The sequence below is a fragment of the Lepus europaeus genome, chromosome X, assembly GCF_033115175.1.
Source record: "Lepus europaeus isolate LE1 chromosome X, mLepTim1.pri, whole genome shotgun sequence".
NCBI lineage: Eukaryota > Metazoa > Chordata > Mammalia > Lagomorpha > Leporidae > Lepus > Lepus europaeus.
Window position 1 is genome coordinate 44,595,134 of NC_084850.1, and position 19,155 is coordinate 44,614,288.

Genomic DNA, 19,155 nt, shown 5'->3' on the forward strand with positions numbered 1-19,155 from the left:
ATATGCATGAGAGCAAAGGTTCTAGGACTTTGAAGAAGCCTCAAAGGCTGCAGGCCTCAGGACTCAGTGGGAACTCAGGGGCACCTGCCGAAGACTCACGCGTTTCCTAACAGCAGTGCCCAAGCTAGAAACATGTCTCATGTCAGAGTCCAAAGAGAAAAGAATTATGTAAGACACAGTCTTGGCTCTTTCTCCCCACAGGAAGACTCTAGGTTCTGCTCAGTATCTCCCTCCTCTATTTTCTAACCTCAAGACAAAGTCACAGGAAAAGTTCCAGGAGCCCATACTTTTCCCTCCATGGAGTCTTCCAACAGGCACTGTGCCTGTTCTATGATAACCAGTTGTCCTATAGGCCATCAATGGGTGGACGCTAGCATCTGGGTCAAGAGTATGCCTTTCTGAAGGGAAAGAGAGCACTGACAAGAGTCCAGTTTGGCACCACTTAAGATTTACTTATTCTAGAATACCTTTCCAGGCTAATCTCACCTAGCACCAGGTTTCCAGATACCGTCACAGTCCTTAGAAATCACTGTTATTGGTAAGACAATTTTCAGACATTGGTTCCCAGTTTTTGCTGCTTGGCCATATTTTTTTTCTTTTTCTGAGCTGACAATAATGTTCCTTTTCTCCTGTACACCCTCCCCTGCTGCTTCACCTCAACCTGCTTCTTGCAAACCTGGACTGAGCACTCTGATGAAGACATTATATATTCTCAGGGTGGAATGTTGACTACCTTATTCCTGGGTCATGTTCTTGACTTGTCTCAAAATAGATTATCTTCTTTGGAAATCACCCTCATCCTCAATTTTGTCCTTTTCTTAAGCCTATTCTATGAACTTGTACAGGTCTTCCCCCCTCCCCGCAGGGTTTCTGTTATCCTATCCATAAAACTGTTACAATTCTAGCCTTCCCAGCTTGGTCACAATCTGTTCTTGGAATCAACAGCTTGCATTTTGTCCTCATTCAGTAGAAATTAAGGATTTGGAAGAAATTATTTTAAAAGATCATTTTCTGTTCTCTATTGTATTTCTAGAGCTGTGAGGAGAAAGGGATCTTATTTGGTAAGGAAGGAGTAGGAGAAGGGGAAAGGCAAACAGGGCCAAGGGCGTTTAAGAGTGAGGGTTGGTGCAGATTTGAAAGGACTGGCAGATAGCATCTAGGTTTGGGACCTTGACCCCTCAATCAGGGTTACCACTCCCATGGTTTCTCATGCTTTTGCTGCCACATCCCTTGCCAAATAGAACCAAGGATCTATTTGGGGCTTCTATGATCTCTTCATTTTATTTCTACCCCAAATCCACATTTCCAGATGTCTCTGCAGCAAAGTGAAAATCCAGGTAAGACTTAGTGGAAAAAAGAAAAAAAAAATACAACAGTTGGCAGTGAAAGGCAGAGAAGATGGAGCCATTAGAGAAGGGAGTATCCCTGAGGAGGTGGGGACAAGGGGAGGAGAAGGGGAGGAGGAGAGGAGGAGGAAAGCAGGCCTGTCTCTTTAAGGGGGTTGGCTGTCAATCAGAAAGCCCTTTTCATTGCAGGAGAAGAGGACAAAGATACTCAGAGAGAAAAAGTAAAGGGCCGAAGAAGGAGACTGGAGACACCAGGATCCTTCCAGCTGAACAAAGTCAGCCGCAAAGCAGACTAGCCAGCCGGCTACAATCGGAGTCAGACTCCCAAAGACATGGGTGAGTTTCCCAAACTTTAGCATTACAGATTCAAGTAGACCCAGGAATTTACAACAGAATTGCCAACTTCGGGGCTTGGGGGTTTCCAGTGGTTTAAATGAGTTGTGTGTTGGCACCTTTTTCTTTTTTAATTCCTTAGCATTGAATTAGGTTAACTCCTTCTCTGCTGTACTGAGCGTGATGCTTTGTTGCTAAAGAATTCCAGCAGCACTTGAAGAGTCCCACAGATCCTTGGAGAGAGTGCCCAGAAGGATGGATGTGGTCACGTGTCCTATCTTCTCACTTCTACCTTCTGTTTTCCTCTGGTCTCAAGGCCCTGATCATGGCCAGTTCAGCCTTGGTTTGGCTAAAGGCAACTGACTATTGGCTAATGTGTAGATGTACAAAATAACTGCTTGCTTGCTTGCTTGCTACAAAAGTTTGGCTCTTTTTGGCATCACTAGGAAGCTGGGGAATCATGCAAGCTGGATTCAGGCTTGGCTATAGGTAAGGAGGCCACTCCCAGGTTCAGGAAATGAAAATAATGCCCTCACTGGCTTTACCATGGGGAACGGGTATGACTAGGTGTGTGTACGTATGTATTGTGTGTCTGTGCAGGTGCTTATATGGGTGACCACTTCTAGTAAATATCACAGACTTAGCTCCCAGAGGATATGGATTCCAGAAGACTCTGAATCTCTGCAGTAACAGTTAGACAACTAGAACTTTAGGGCTCTTGCTGAGTTGGAGTATTAAGGGCTTCTCTAGGTTCTATGAACAGAGAGAACCTGTGAGGTTCTGGTATTGGGTAGTAGATTCAGAGTAAGGTGTGCCAAACACAAGGGCCTTTGTCCATACAGGATGGCACAAAAACATGTATGCACTGCTCACATTTGGCAAAGCCAGGGTAGCAGCTTGAATACATTCTAAGTGAAATGTGCCCCATACATTCACCATCAAATGCAGTACCCAGTAGGCTCGCACAATATCCATGGAAATAGCTTTTCAATGATGTTGAGTTGATATCAGTCTTTAGTTTCATCTTGAAACACTGAGAGTGCTCTTTGAAATGTGTATTCAGGTAGGACACTTAAGAGGCAGAGCAATGGAGTAGGATTCAGAATAACCACGTTTGAAATATAGGCTTTCCACTTAGGAAGTGCATGACCTTCGGCAGTGTAATGCGAATCCACTTCATCATTTGGAGAGTGAGGCTACCAGTAACTGCTTTTTCTGCTTTTAGGGCTGTGAGACTCAAGTACTAATAATGTGGGAATCTTTGAAAATGGGCAAGCTCTATAGCAGTTGTAAATTATGCTACTACCAATCATTACACAATAACATGAGTACTAGCAAACTCTTATTCTATTCGAGGTGGGTGGTTTTATTTGTGTGCACTTTGTGTGCTTGGGTAAGAATCATTTGACTAATTAAGTTTAGCTGGATGGAAGGTGAAAGGTGGAGGAACTCAACTCCTGCCGTGGGAAACATCAGCAAACCCATCTGTTGTCAGGGCAGCTGATTAGGTAGGTTGTCTATTAAAGACAGAGAGAGAATGTCAGGAAGGATGTTGAGTATTACCTCCTCAGGGGATGAAAATCTTGAAGAAAAAGACATGAACAAATGAGGTGAGCACAGGGACAGTTTCCTGTTATGGAGGCTGCATGATTGCCTCCAGAGGAAGAGTGTTACAGATAAGGGCAGCTACGAGTATTGGGTTCCAGTTTGGGGGCTGGGCAATACTTGAGCCGGGTACACATGATGCAATAGCCATTGAGTTTTTATAGTTATTCGGTGGCAGAATATCTCAAATACTTTGGGAATGATACCCTGACTCTAGTTGAAGGCACTGAACTGCTACTACTTCTGATATGGAGTGTCTTACTGATTACTAATTGCAATAGGCAAATTATGTCATGGAATTAAGAAATGGAATGAACTTTAGAAGTTGTCTAAGCCAACCCTCAAAGCAGGATTCATTTCTGCAACTACCAATTAAGCGTTTGCATAGGCCCTCCAGGGACAAGAAGCTCACACCACCTAAATCATATAGATGTCTTAGGATTGGAAGTGAAAAGGAACACTGAATCCAGTAGTGTCTGCACAAAAGGTTTATGGGAGGAAATGGTAGCTCATTAAACTTTGTCCTGATTTGGAAGGGGGGATGTTCCAAATGACTCTTTGGGATAACAGTGAAACTGGAAAGGAGCCAAAGAGTGGTAGCTGACTATTCTCTGCTCAGAAACACAATGCTATTACGGAACAGCAAAACATTGGCTTCTGCAAGCCTGTTGTCATCTGAGACAGTGGCTGTTACCCTGGTAACCAGACTATGATGCTTCCCTTCAAACGTGGCTGTTTGCCGAGCAGTATAGTTTTGGCTGGCTCTGAGTAAGTGGGTGTAGCTCAGGCAAAATCTGTTCATGCACGGCAGTGGTCCACTTTTGCAAAATGCCAGAAGACTGGCTGAATCCCATCAAGATGGCAAGAATGCCTTGAGAATCCCAGGAGCTTAAAAGAAACCAGACCCAAATGAGCCTGTTCACTTACTCTTCCTAGAGGCACTAAGGAAAATGATGATCAAGGGCAGCTTTCCTACCAAGCTCTCACCTTGGACCTGAAAAGGGAGAGGAGCTCTGGAAGAGTTGGGCAGAATGAAAGGTCTTCTCTTCTTCTAGGGGCTTTCGTTCTGACGCTGAGCTGGGGAAGTAAGAGGTCTACTCAACAGCCTGACAACTAGAACTGCTCTTTCAGAGTTATCCCAGTGGCCACAACCTCAATCCTGGGAGGTGGGTGGGAGGGGAAATATATTCTCCAAAACTGTTTACATAGAACCCCAGCCTCTAGCCCATTGCTTTGTAAATGTATGTCTTGAAGCTTTAAAAACCATCAAACCATCCCTCAGGTACAGTTCAGGGGTCTTAGAAGAAAGTAACGTAGAGATGCAGTCTGTGCCCACAGAACTTCAGGTCTAGAGAAGATCAAATCAGGGCAGAGACATGATCAGGAATGATAATATCAGCTGATGGTGGGTGACTAGAGCAGCTTTCCCTCCCTTTCCCACTCACAGGCCCTACTCAATGCCAAGCTTACATCAAAAGCTCAGCAAAGACTGATTGGTTAATCTTTCTTTGGCTGTTGTAAAATGGTCCTAGGGACAATCTTTCAGCTCTGCACTAACCTCTGGGTTCTCTAGCAGGCAGAGTTCTAGAAAAGAGTCAGCGACATCCCAAGGATGAGAACAAGGTTCCCTGGATCAATTTCACACAACAACTAAGGAGAGAGAAGTAGTTGGTGGGAGACTTACCTAAGGAATAAGGTATAGCCATCATTGTCTTTGGTTCTAGGTACTTCTCTTTCATCTTCCCATAAGTGGGCAAGGTAGAGACAGTGCGCCAGGGATAAGTTTTAACAATCAATTTTGTACCTCCCAATATTTGCACATAAATTGGTGTTTGTGTGTCATGTGTGTCTGAAGAGTACAGGGAACAAGGTGGCCCAGATGTGGTTGCCATCATAATAATAATCTCAGGCTGAGATCCCTTTTTATTAACCTTGTCCACGTGAATTGACGGTCCAGTAGGCTTAGAGTCCCAGGTTCCAGCTTCTTCAAGCCCTTTCTAGCACTTGAATGTGGTAAAAGTACTGATATCATGTAGGAACTATAGGATTATAGACTGGGCTTTGTCTGACCAAGATAAGGCCAGAAGCAAAACTCTTTGTCTCTGGGGACCTCCTGATGACTGTTGTTTGACTCATAGAACCCACCCACTGATCTCCATCCATCACTAGTACCAGTCACGGCTACTCTAGCATCTTGGCCATGTCAATTGCTATGGGCTCTGATCAAGGAGGCTTCTGTTCATGGGATGAGGTTAAGGGGTGTGTTCTGGGAGGAGGGTAAGACTGTAGTGCAGATTAGAGACTTAGGGAGATGGGGCCAGTTTCTCACTCAATGAGCCTGCCTGTTGTTTAGCTCTATTGTATAGGGTTCTTCTATCTCTCCCTTTGTCAGCTGGATTCAAGGGACAGGCTGGGATTGTGCAGGGCACAATTGGTCTCTTTCTACCATTCCTTTCGATGAAAGCCCTTCCTCTCCTCCTTTGATGAGTTCCCAGATTCACACTGAATTTCCATCATGGAGCTGATTCTTGAGGCATGTCCAGGGCATGGGAAAGGAGGGAGGGCTTGAGCTCTCTTGGCTCCTGCTTAAAGAGACAGCATCAGGATCAACACTTTCCTGGGAAGGACCTGGATATCTATGAGAGTCACAATGGTCCTGTTTATCTTTTTCAGATTCCTGTAAGGAGCATTGGTGAGAAGGGCTTGAAGTCTATCATCACTAATTAGCTTTGAATTGGGATGTTGCAGTGTGGCCAACCCTGAACTGTTCTTATCCCTTTCCTTACATTTTGTCCACAGGCTTGGTTATGTCCATCTTAACACTTGGTTATAAGTAGCTTTGGTTTTTGACTCACAGATGTGAATTTGTTCACCTGAATAGGATTGCAGGTTCTCTGAAGAAAGGGGCTGACCCTTTAAATTCCTTTCCATTTCTCCTAGTGTCTAGATCACTGCCAATTGCTTAATGCTTGTAGTGAGTCCATATTAGTATAAATGGAGAACACTGGTGAGGGTGATTATTTTTATCTGTTATTTTTCATTGAAGGCAGGTGGCTCAATTCAATTGAGTTGCACTGGGTAATATTATTACTATATAGTTCTTTTATGCCAACTCTACCATGTCACAATCTGTAGGTAGCCTGGAAATGTGAGAAGATCTCTTGAGAGAGTGAAGGAACTTCTCTTCCAGAATCTCTCACGGCCTTCTTGAATCAAACTCACACTCTTTCAACTATGAGGGGTGCTAAAATGGAGAGCCTGTAGCTCTAGGCTATTGTTCACATATACCCAGGGACATTTCTTGGGCCATGACAAATCAAAGTTAACCCAATGGAGTTTTCTTGGAGTGCTTTGATGAACTACATGGATAATGAGGCAATTTCTTGGATATTCTGAGTTTTTTTCCAGTTAGAATAACAAAATTGAGATTTGCCTGGAAAGTTTGGGATTCTTCACTTCTGCTGAACTTAAATGCCCTCAGAACAAACATTTCATCTTTATTGTGAAGAGATGGGCTTCTGACGCTTATGATGATTCTATTGAAATGTTTATAGCTCAACAGTGATAGATTTATCCAAGGTTATTTATGTCAGACTACACATTAGAAACTCATTAAAGTCTATGGCCTTCCTGTCTTGCTATGAGCAGCAGTGGGGCAGAAAATGGAGTGCCAATTTCTCTGGTCTCTCAGAAAATAGAAGAACATGGGTCATGGGTGCAAAATGGAAAGAGTATCAGTTGGTAATTCAGAGTTGCTCCTGAGGCTGAGCCCTGTATTACCCAGTAGAACACTACCCATGACACTCTCTGGCTATATGGATGATTACAACCCTGCAGAGGGCATCGGATAAAGCTTGGAGTGGAATTCTCTGTTTAGTTGAAGTTCTTCCATCCCCAATTACACCTGCACCAACGTTTAGCCCTTCCCAGGGTGAAAAACCTGGGGTGAGTGAGTGGGCCCAGGACAGCCACTTGCTAGGGTGGATGGCTCTCCTTACCCTGGGGTAAACAAACAGTCCTGCCTTTGTCCTGGGTCTGACCCCCTCCCCACCCCCAGGCCTGCGGGTCCCTGCAGAATACCAATGAGGCTCCTGAGATCTCAGGGGAAAACAAGGCTTCTTTGTCCGGGGGAGCTATGGAGGGCTCTGTCCAGGCCTTGACCCTGTGCTGCGGAGAGCGGGAACAGTGGGGTCACTGACCTTCTCCTCCCCCCCAACCCCCAGGCTTCAGAGACCTTCTTTACCAGAAGAGTCCAAGAGTTTGGGGGTGGGGAGGACTTGGATAGGCAGGGAAGAAAAATGGCAGTACTGTGCACGTCCTAGCTCCTCTTCTTGACTTACAGAATTCGTCTGGTATCTTAACCTGTTGAGAAAGCGGGAGATCAATTTCTGCAATATTTCCTCGAAACATGCCCACACCGTGGACCAGTTCTGATGAGGTGCAGTTACCAAGCACTGTTGCAAAGTTCGTGCAGAGTGAAGTCAGCTTCCACTTACAGCAGCACGGCTACAAATGGATGGCTTCTCGACAGGGGCCAGGTTTTCCAGTCTTTTCTTGGAAAAGTTAAGGACCCCAGTTGGGCTGACATGTTAGCTATTTACTTTGCTTGATTTGGGCTTCTGAGCCACATCTTTAGCTTCACACATCAAGATCTTTGATGTACAGGGAAGAGCTGTCATTTCAGATCATAGGACTCGTTCGTTTTGTGCTTCTAAGAATAGGGACAAGTGCCACTACCTCAACTTTCCCATGGTTAGAGATAATTTGGTCTTTCAAAATTTGTTCAGATGATGCAATTAAGCAATGCAAAACACCATGTGCTCGAACAGGGGTAAAAAGAAGCCATACTAGTATTAAAGGGGTCAGGGTAAGGACTCCCCTTTTTCCTGGTACCTTAGAACAGACAAGTTGGCTTGGCTTTGAGAAATGCTTGATTGTAAAAACCCCAATCTAAGAAATCAATACAATTTATTTTCTATGAGGAATCACAAAATGCTTGTTCCAAAACAGTCGCTTCTCTGAACATTTGCTAATGCATACTATATGAACAGATGTGCAAAATCAGTGTATGTGTGTATATACACAGACACACAGATAAATTATGAATTGCTGTCTGAAGAGATTATTTTCATTTTTTACAAAGATTTATTTGTTTGTTTGAAAGTCAAAATTAGAGAGGGAGAGGCAGAAAATGAGAGAGATATCTTCCATTCACTGGTTCGCTCCCCAGTTAGCCGCAATGGCCAGGACTGGGCCAGGCTGAAGCCAGGAGCCAGGAGCCAGGAATTTCTTCTAGGTCTCTCATCTGGGTGGCAGGGGCCCAAACACTTGGCACCATCTTCTGCTGCTTTTCTCAGACTATTAGCAGGGAGCTAGATTGGAAGTGGAGCAGCTGGGACTCGAACCAACACCCATATGGGATGCTAGCATTGCAGGCTGCAGCTTTATCTGCTGCATCACAACACCGGCCCCTTTTTCTTTTTCTTTTCTTTTCTTTTCCCACCTGGCTAAGAGGCCAGAGGGAATGATGCTTTTGCCCAATCTATCCAATCGTGTTCTTGACATTTGCTAAGTTTCCAGCCATATGATAGCTTATAGCATGGAACTAGTACTTGGGACACAGCTGTTTTCAGAGCCTGTGACTTGTGTGTCTTTTCTCTTTCTCAGCAACATTGGTGGGGGCCCTGGGGCACCAGATCTGGAGATCTCAGGGACTCTCACTCAGTGTTTTTCTTGTGCCAGAAAGATGTTTTATGCTTTGCTGACTTAGTATAAAGTCTCTTTGTAACTCCATTGACAGAATCTCAGTGTAAGACTGAGGGTGGGGACATTGACCAAGCTACAGTATAGGGGAACAAAACAGCTGTGCAAAGTGCCCAAAAATCATTAATCCTGCATTTTTATTATTGTGAATAAGAGTAATTCTATTATTTCTTTTCCTAAGCCAGTTCTTTCCTTCTATTTGAACTGAATGTCATCTATCTGGACTAAGAAGAATCAAACATTCTTTGCAACAAAATATGTACAATGTTCAGATATATTCAGAAATATGCAATTTCCAATGTTTCCTCTGCCTGGAATACTCTTCAGGCTCAGATACTCTGGCAATACTAACATCTCTGGCTTACAACCATCCCTTCCTCCTTGAACTCCTAGTGCATTTACTCGCTGTAATCACACACTTGACTGTCTACAATTGTTAGTTGAGAATATTAGGTCTACCTCACTAGTTCTTTCTCAATACACTAAGGACTCCCATATGGCAGAGCCTACATCTTCCTATCCCATATAACACCCACCATTCACAAGGCCAGGCACATAGTAAGTATCCCATAAATAGTTGATGAGTGACTACTAAAAAAACTCACAAACAGACCAGAACAGTGAGAAAGGAGGTACTGATTCTACAAGTTTTCTGGCTTGCTACATGAATTACTTTTTTGTTTTTATAAAAAAACAAAAAGCACCACAAATTCTGGAAATTAAAAAGAAAATGTTTATTTATAAGAGTGGGACAAAGTAACGATTCTGGGTCAAGTTCCTATTCTAAAAACTGATACCTCTAGACTCTTGCTTTTGGAGCCTGGGTGACCACTCCCTCTGTGCTTGTGTATATGTGGGCTGGCCAACCTTGGCACGCTGGGGTGGCATGCGTGGCCTGAGTTACCTACTTTCCATGCCTGACTGTTCCCCCTCCTTTTCCCCAGGCTTATTAGAGTGCTGTGCGAGATGTCTGGTAGGGGCCCCCTTTGCTTCTCTGGTGGCCACTGGATTGTGTTTCTTTGGAGTGGCACTGTTCTGTGGCTGTGGACACGAGGCACTCACTGGTACAGAAAAGCTAATTGAGACCTATTTCTCCAAAAACTACCAGGACTATGAATATCTCATCAATGTGTAAGTACCTGTCCTCCCACACAGGCTCATCTCTTTCTCCCCTTCTTTATTTTGGAAACAGAGAACCCATCAAGGGTTTGAGTGTCACCCTTCTCTGTACAGACTCCACATATGCCGCCTCGGGCATGAGGAGCAAGTGTCAGATTCCAAAAGGAGAGCTTTACTTGCCTCCCACAGCTGCCTTGTTTCCTCCTCTATGTTCTAGCTCTGCTAATTATGGTTAACGGTGCCTGGGTCAGAGTCTTCACCACTGCAGATATGGAGAACTCGGGGGAGGGCACAATGACTGGACCCAGCAGGGTCACTGCTCTTGCTGTGAGATCCTGCTTGTATATGCTCGGGCTTATTTCTAAGCTCATTTTTTTAACTTGAGCAAGTTAATCGCCTGTTCCTTCACTCTCTCCTTTTTGTGTAGCTCTTCTGTACTGAGAGGTGACATCCCTGAAGGGTCAGGCAAGGAGAGGCAGGCCCTGGTTCCCCAGGTCACTGGCTAAGCAAGCGATGAGAGGAGGAGCATGTGCTCTTGGCTACACACTCCCTGTCTTTCATTTACTTCAGTAAAGATAAGACGAAAGCATGGAGGAAGAACCCAGTGATTTAGTGGCCACAGAGCTGTGTACCTCCCTTTTGTGTTCAAAAGGAGCTGAGTCTTCAGTGAGTAATATTGCTCTTCTCTTTTGTCTACATGTTAACACAGGATTCATGCCTTCCAGTATGTCATCTATGGAACTGCCTCTTTCTTCTTCCTTTATGGGGCCCTCCTGCTGGCTGAGGGCTTCTACACCACCGGCGCAGTCAGGCAGATCTTTGGCGACTACAAGACCACCATCTGCGGCAAGGGCCTGAGCGCAACGGTAACAGGGGGCCAGAAGGGGAGGGGTTCCAGAGGCCAACATCAAGCTCATTCTTTGGAGCGGGTGTGTCATTGTTTGGGAAAATGGCTAGGACATCCCGACAAGGTGATCATCCTCAGGATTTTGTGGCAATAACAAGGGGTGGGGGACAACTGGGCGTGAGTCTGTGGCCTCATCCCCACCCAAGGCTGGGTCCTCTCCGGAGGCCTGGCTTTTGAGTGAGGAAGTGATGGCTACAGCCGAACGAGAAGGTCAGGAAGAACGTGGTGCCCAGCCGGCTTCATCTCACCTTGCAAAGCTTCCCTAGAAAAATTCCTTCTCAAAGTGAAAATCATGAGATTCTGCAATGCTTTCTGTAATAAAACTGTTTCTAAGCCATCTGTTGGTGTCCTTTGACTCCCTAGCAGGGGCCACGAGGGTGCATCGGAGTGTCATGACCAGAGTTTAAAATGTTGCTCGTGGAAGTGAGACTTAGGCAAGACAGAGGGTGGACTATAGAAATCGAACAATTGGCTCCAAGGTGGAATTCCCAACATTCTGGGACTCGATGTGGTTGGAGGTCCCAGGGGGAATACAAGTAGATCTGCATCTTTAATGTTTCGTCTTTGAGGACTATCCCTGCTTCTAGTAAGGCACATATTGGTGAAAGTCTCTAGAGTTAAAGATCCTCCAGGGGATGAACATGTGTGGGTTGTGGCGTTGTATTTTTGTGGCCAGCAGTTAGCTTAGAAAGGTTTTTTTGGATCTGAGATTTAAATCTCTTCTTGGCTTGTTCATTGACTAGGGAACAAAAATCCTGTGACAAGGAATGTTTTCTAAGATCAGCCTAAGGCACCAAATGGCACCACTTTCTTTCAAGATCTGTTTTGATTTTTTTATACCTTATCTGCCCAAAAAATCCCCTGAAGCCTCTCTAACCCAGGGATCCTCCTCACTGCAATCCCCACCCACTCCCCCCACCCTCCATCACAACTGGGGCCAGTTCTCTAGTAGATACTGCCAATGGCACTTGGCAGAGGTGCCCTGCTCACTAATTTGTTTGGGGGAGATCCTTGGAATCTGGTTTCATTGTCTGACACATACCACTCCAGGATCTCCCAGTTTGTGTTTCAATGTGTGTAGGCTGATGCTCCTTTCTAACCGACTTATGTCAATCATTTTAGTTTGTGGGCATCACCTATGCCCTGACCGTTGTGTGGCTCCTGGTGTTTGCCTGCTCTGCTGTGCCTGTGTACATTTACTTCAACACCTGGACCACCTGCCAGTCTATTGCCTTCCCCAGCAAGACCTCTGCCAGTATAGGCACTCTCTGTGCTGATGCCAGAATGTATGGTAAGTAAGAGCACAGGTGCCTTGGCACCCCTGCCCACCATGGAAGGACTGTATATTTGGTTCTTTTCTTAGGGTAAGGAGGCGGTGTAGTTTAAGGGGACATGTAAGATTATGAATGCTTAGGCTTTAGTTTCTTAATATCTCTCCATAAAAACTGGAGATAGTTCTTCCTTGAGAAGGGAACTTAGAAGTGGGGGAGTTTTCTTGGCTGTTCTCATTGCTCTACTGTAATTGACTGCTGTTCCCAACCCCAAAGCAGCACATTTCAATAACAAACACAAGATTTCACAGCTGTTCAATACCACCCCCTCTTTATTTTATAAATCTTTAAAAGAGGATCCTGATTGTTGGTGGGATCCAGTTTTATCACTAGGATGATGAGAGATGGAAGAAGGGCTCCGAGGGAAAGTCTCCTTGTGACTGCATAAAGCTTACTCTGGTTGATTGTTTTTGTGTGTCTCATTTAGGGGTTCTCCCATGGAATGCTTTCCCTGGCAAGGTTTGTGGCTCCAACCTTCTGTCCATCTGCAAAACAGCTGAGGTGAGTGAGCCATTTTGGTTACTTTACAATGGAATGGATAATAGCATACACATTCCTACCCATGGCCTTCAATTTTCAGGACTAAATTTTTTTCTTTGCTGAATTTGGAATTAGCAGATTGCCTTCCATAAAATATTGGCTTAGTTTCCCTAGAGTTGCATAAAAAATACTTCCATTCCAATCCTCCCCTCCCCCAAGAAAATGTGTAGCTTTAAGTAAAGATAGAGCTTAATGGCATAATTCCCCAAATGGAAATTTTCATTCTTTTAGTTAAAAACTTGATGAAGAGAATGGATTGTACAAAGATACACACTTAAGCTTTACAAAAACACTTTTAATTAGGAACTTCTTAATCTGTAACAAGAGGTAAAATAAACACATGTGAAAAAGGGAAGCATTTTATTGCAAATGAATATTATACACAAATGAGGCAGAGAAATACAAGGAAATCCTGAGGAGGAAAGCAGTAAACTATTTCTTTGAAAGCCAGCTGCTGATGCAAAGATAGGAAAGCAGTTCGTCATCTGAGAACAATACGCTGTGTTACGAGTATTCTGTGTTCTTGGGGTTATAGGGCTGGATGCTATGGTACATATTAAAGAACAACAGGGCTACACCTCAGGAAGTGAAAATCTAGACAGAGATGCCGAATCAATGCTCATGAAATGCATCCACACATTCAGAAATCTGTATTCATGATTAGCAGTGCGGCATACACACACACACACATATATATATATATATATATTTGCTGTTTTAAGAAATGTTCTCCCTTTTGCATTTTCCCGCAGTTCCAAATGACCTTCCATCTGTTTATTGCTGCATTTGTGGGAGCTGCAGCCACGCTCGTTTCCCTGGTGAGTTTCCTTTGAATGAGATAGTCCTAGGATAGCTTGGGTACAGCTATGCTGAAAGACAAGAAGATAGACTCCTTCCCACTTTGAAATGCTGGAGAGAAGCTCCAGGGAAGAAAGAACAAAATGTAGAGCCTGTGTGTTTCTACTTTGGTTTGGCAAGGAAGAAACCCGTGAGAAATTAGACAGGAACAATAAAAGTGGTGTGAGGAAACAGGAGGTAAGGGCTTCATAGCCATGAACAATACCAGTGTTTACAGAGCATGTAAGATAAGTTTATTTCAGTGCAAAATATTTTGAAAGCCATGCATGGTGATGTCTTCAAAGAGTTCATGGGAAAAGCATATTCTGAGAAAGCTATGTGTGGATTTCAAAATGTTTTGTACCAAAATGAAGGTATCTTTTAATTTCATTGATCCTGAACTTTCTAGAGGTTCCTCATGTATTCTAAAAGTATGAATTCATCTCGGACACTCTCCAATGGAGAGTTAATATCCTGGAAATATTCAAAGAACCCCTTAACATTATTTGACTTGTTACCACTATAGTGCAGTTCTATGCAGCATCAACGTTGTGAACTCATTGTGCAGAGTAAAAACCCAAGGCACTAAAGGATGAAGTGATTTATCGGAAGTCGTTGAGCAAATGATGACCCTACGAGGATGAGTTCACAGAACTCCTGCTTCGTACGGCTGAGGCTGTGCAGCATGGAGTGGCTGTGTGTTCACAGCAAGTACCCTGTGACTGCAGCTCCCTCAGACACGTGGCTGTGGCACAGCCCAACTATCGCTCACTTCCACGAGGAGAACTTAGTTTTAGGCTATGTATGGGTGCGGGATGAATTCTTACCGATTTGATTCTCTGGGCCTGCCCTGTTGGAAGGAAACGTCTCAGAGACGACTGCTTGTCGAAATGGCTAGGGAGAAAGCCTCGGGTCGTGCTGTTTGTGGCAGAGCAAGTTTTTCCTTTATTTACTTATGATTTTTATTTCTCCCCTTCCTCATTCCAGAAAGGATTTGAGGAGGGAGAACTTCCGAGTTTCCTGTCAGTCATATTTCTCTCTTTTACTTCCACAGCTCACCTTCATGATTGCTGCCACTTACAACTTTGCCGTCCTTAAACTCATGGGCCGAGGCACCAAGTTCTGATCTCCTGTAGAAATCCCCCCTTTCTCTAATAGCGAGGCTCTAACCACACAGCCTACAATGCTGCGTCTCCCATCTTAACTGCCTTTGCCGCTGACTGGCCCTTCTCTTGATGAGTGTAACACGACAGGAGAGTCCGGCAGTGATTAGTGTCTCTCAGTGGACTCTCCCCGCTTATGTACCTCTTTTAGTCATTTTGCTTCACAGCTGGTTCCTGCTAGAAATGGGAAATGCCCAGAAGGGACTCCCTGACTGCACGTCACACAGGAAAGGAGGCTCTCATTCAGTTTCCAAGCAGCTCCTAAGGACCAGGAAGTGCTTTCTTCTCAAAGGGCACTGCCACTGGTGGACACCGAGATGCTCAGGGAGAGAGAAGGAATGCACTTGGTCCTCTTGTCATCTATAGGGGTCAAGTATATTCTCATTCCTGTAGCCCTATTACTACCGAAGATAGAAGGTAAAAAAAATTATGGCAGCAAAACAAAAAGAGTGTTTGCCCAAAATCTGCCTACTGCAGCTGGGAGAAGGGGGTCAAAGCAAGGATCTTTCACCCATAGAAAGAGAGCAGTGACCCCAATGGCGATGGACTACTTGAGCCCTAACTCAGCCAACCCTACTTATAGCACAAGGGAGCGTAGTGTCTGTGTAGACGAAGGGGGCATCTGGCCTTACACCTCGTTAGGGAAGAAAACAGGGTGTTATCATCATTTCTCACTCCCTTCTCCTTGATAACAGCTACCATGACAACCCTGTGGTTTCCAAGGAGCTGAGAATAGAAGGAAACTAGCATACAGGAAAAGAGACTGGCCTAAGGAGCAGCAGTTGCTGGTGGTTAACAGTGTAACCCAAGATAGCCCTCTGGTAGACACAGGACAGATAACTCTTTGGATAGCATGTCTTTTCTGTTAATTACTTGTGTACTCTGGCCTCTGTCATATCTTCACAATGGTGCTCTTTTCATGGGGTATTATTCATTCAGTCATAGTAGCGAATTGGAAGATCTTGATTTGTTGCAGATTGAGGCGCATTTTGAATTTGTCAATTTGTTTATCACTTGGTTAGGGTTGTAACAGAAAGGTCTGGAGATTCTTTTTTTTTTTTAAAGGAAATTTGGACATTATGTATCACAAATGATATTTAGAATCATCTAGTTCCATGAATCCGTTGGGATTTTCTGCAAGTATTGTGCCCTTTGCAGGAACAGATTTGATGATTTTGAATCTCAATTTGAATAGCCTATTTGATTGTTCTTTGTAGCTAATGGGAGATGATTTTGCTTAGTGATGTTATCTTGGCATGCTAAGAGTTAAGTTTAACATAAAGTTATTTTCTCCTAGTATAGATCACGTAACATGATACACCAGCTATCCAGCTATTCACTTGGCAAGACTCCACAGTAGAAGACAGGCAGAAAGAGTTTGAAATGTGAATAGCTCTTGCGTTTAAGTCTTTTCCTGCTTTTGTTAACTTTGAGTTTTAAAACAACCTGATTGATTTTTACTGGAGGATTTTTTTTTACTGTGGCTTTTTTGTTGCAGAGTTCTGTTGTTCTCCCCACTCCCAAGTGTTTTTAGTGATGTTTAAGGAGATGTAAGATCTTTACAAAAGACACCGGATATTTGTTTTCAGACTAGTGTACAAGATAAGCTTCCAGGCTGCATAGAGAGAGGAGAGGGAAATGGTTTTGTATGAAACCAATCAAGATCAAGGAAAGTGAAGTAGTCTATACCTTGTGTTTTGTTTTGATTTAATAACGTAACAAATAACCAACCTTTCCCTGAAAACCTCCCATGCATACATACACACATATACACACACAAAGAGAGTTAATCAACTGAAAGTGTTTCCTTCTTTTCTGATATAGAATTGCAATTTTAACACATATAAAGGATAAACTTTTAGAAACTCATCTTACAAAATGTATTTTATAAAATTAAAGAAAATAAAATTAAGAATGTTCTCAATCAACAACTGTGTCCTTTGAGTGAATTGTTCTGTTTGACAGAAACTTAATCATTGTATGTGGTTCAAGGAGCCCGTTTATTTTTCAGGTCAACCATGTCAGTCTCACACCACTTCTATGAAATAAATACTAGATAAACAGACCCATTTTCCTTTATAGCTGGGGTTGCTAAGCAAAACAAGCAAAGTAATCTACCCTAAGAAACCCAATATATACACATCTGAGCTTGGACTAAAACCTGGGCCTTGTCACCAATTCATTACCTGTTCCAAAGTTTTTGTTTTGTTTTGTTTTAGAGTTGGATTTCAGAGTGCTAATAAAGAGTCAAAGATGGTTACATCTTCAATACAAGAGCGCATTCCCCGCCTCTGGTGCATTTAGGAAGAAATCATCGTTACCCTTTCTTTAAATTGTTGTGATATTCTAATCATGATCCCTTAGTGCTTCATACAGAAGTACTTCTGCAAAGTATTGGTTAAGATGCTTCATACCTAGTGAATAAAAGGCAGAGCAGATATGGCAAGGGCAATGTAGATGTAAACAGCTAATGGTAGGGAAGTATTAAAATAAATTAGTGACACCTACTGCCCTGGACGGCCACTCACCTACCTGAGACATAGCACTGAAGCCCAGTCAAGACCCTAGGCTCGAACAGCACTGTGATGAGCAGCCTAAGAAATCTGACAGAGAATGAGCTGTAGATTCATTGTCCCATGTGTGCAGCTGGCAAGGAACATGACTGGAGAGAAAGGTTTAACTGGGGGCAACAAGTGAAGGAGCACTGTTCAAGAGTAGTTTCAACTTAATCTCCCAATTTCTGCTTCACCACAATCAGTATTCCACAAGCAAGTCTAGTCAAATGACTTTAAGACAAAAAGAATGAAAATATGACAAAGACTTATTTTTAGACACCGGCAAATAAGAACACAGCACCGTATTTTGGAGAATTGATTCAGGGTGCTGCAGAGTGAATGTATTTTTGCCTCAGAGGAGCTGAAAGCCAGTTCCCAAGAAAGCTGTGTTTTCCATCTGCCCTTATTTGGCTCTGCCCTCTGGGACGGATCTATAGATGGAGTTTCCAGGCTCTCAGAAGCTGAGAGCATCTCCAGTCTATCAATTGAGCCCATTGTTCCTAGCTCTTCCACACACCATAAACCTCCTTTCTCTGAACTGAAAGAGCGCTCTTTGTTCACAGATCAGCCAAAGATCAAGATGCAGCAGTATAAACAAGAAACATTTTCTTACAGCGTCAGTTGTATGGCTTTTTCTATCTTCAGGGTCAGTGCTGAGTGCAGATATGCAGGGTGTGGAAGCTGCAGCTTTGTCTAGAGCAACATTGATTCATTCATTAATTCACACTGTACACATGTATTGAGCACCAACTAAGCTTTGTGCAGAATCACAGGAGATTCAAGTCTGGGAGCAGAAAGATAGGATCTTACACCCAAGGGTTTCTCTGCTTCATCCATAGCAGTGAGGTCTCTGAGGCTGGGCTGGCAGGGAGGCAGCAAGTGAGGAAAAGGCAATTTGGCTGAGTGCAGTGGGCATCTGAGTTCTCCCACTCAGTGTGTGGGAGAGGCGGTGGTTGAGGGTTATGACTTCACGTAGCTCTGGCTTTCTATGGCCCTTGATAAAACAAAACTTCAATTTAAAGTCCTGACAACTTGTGACTTGCCTGTTTTATGTCACTCTGCTTCTTGTCTTACATGTGACAGCATTTATGCACACACTGGCACAATGCATGTGCTTGCTTCCACCCACTCAGTCATCTGGGGAGTCAGAGGGCACGTGGAGCAGGAATTACAGAAACACAAGCTATTCAGCCTGCTGTTTTCGATCTAGGTTAAATGTGAGAGCCAAGGAAGGGTAATATAACATACAAGTCCCTTCTCTGAGTGCCCTTACTCTAACACAGCGTGGCTATGTTTGACATTGACAATTATCTTGGTGAATATTAAGTGACAAATGGAAAAGCATTAATTATTTTTAAGATTTATTTGAAATGCACAGTGACAGAGAAAGAGAGACAGAGACAAAAAGATCTTCCATCTGTTGGTTCACTTTCCAAATGGCCGCAGCGGCTGGAGACGGGTCAGGCCAATGACTCTTTTGCTTACCAACATGGGAAGTAACCCAGCTCTGTGTTCCAAGGGAACCAGTGCAATTGATAATCCATATATTATGTAAAATTCTCTTTTTCAAACAGCAAAAGGGGAAAAATACCTTACAAAGCTGGATTCTGAGGGCAACAAACAAGCTAACTGAACTTTGAAAATGTATGAATGCTT

The 19,155-nt window shown here is 43.7% G+C and overlaps 1 protein-coding gene across 1 annotated transcript; it reads left to right on the forward strand.

Moving 5' to 3' along the window:
* Positions 1 to 1,545: 1,545 nt before the first annotated feature.
* PLP1 (proteolipid protein 1) lies at positions 1,546 to 16,778 on the forward strand. Its single transcript, XM_062183321.1, has 7 exons — positions 1,546 to 1,682; positions 9,992 to 10,178; positions 10,876 to 11,032; positions 12,196 to 12,364; positions 12,832 to 12,905; positions 13,697 to 13,762; positions 14,836 to 16,778. The coding sequence occupies exons 1-7, from the start codon at positions 1,679 to 1,681 to the stop codon at positions 14,905 to 14,907; spliced, it is 729 nt and encodes a 242-aa protein (XP_062039305.1). The 5' UTR covers positions 1,546 to 1,678; the 3' UTR covers positions 14,908 to 16,778.
* Positions 16,779 to 19,155: the final 2,377 nt, after the last annotated feature.

Excerpts from the sequence above, each read along its gene's own strand:
- PLP1 (XM_062183321.1), top strand. Across the intron at positions 12,365-12,831 it reads TGCTGATGCCAGAATGTATG|GGGTTCTCCCATGGAATGCT; the intron begins GTAAGTAAGAGC and ends TGTCTCATTTAG. Across the intron at positions 12,906-13,696 it reads CCATCTGCAAAACAGCTGAG|TTCCAAATGACCTTCCATCT; the intron begins GTGAGTGAGCCA and ends ATTTTCCCGCAG.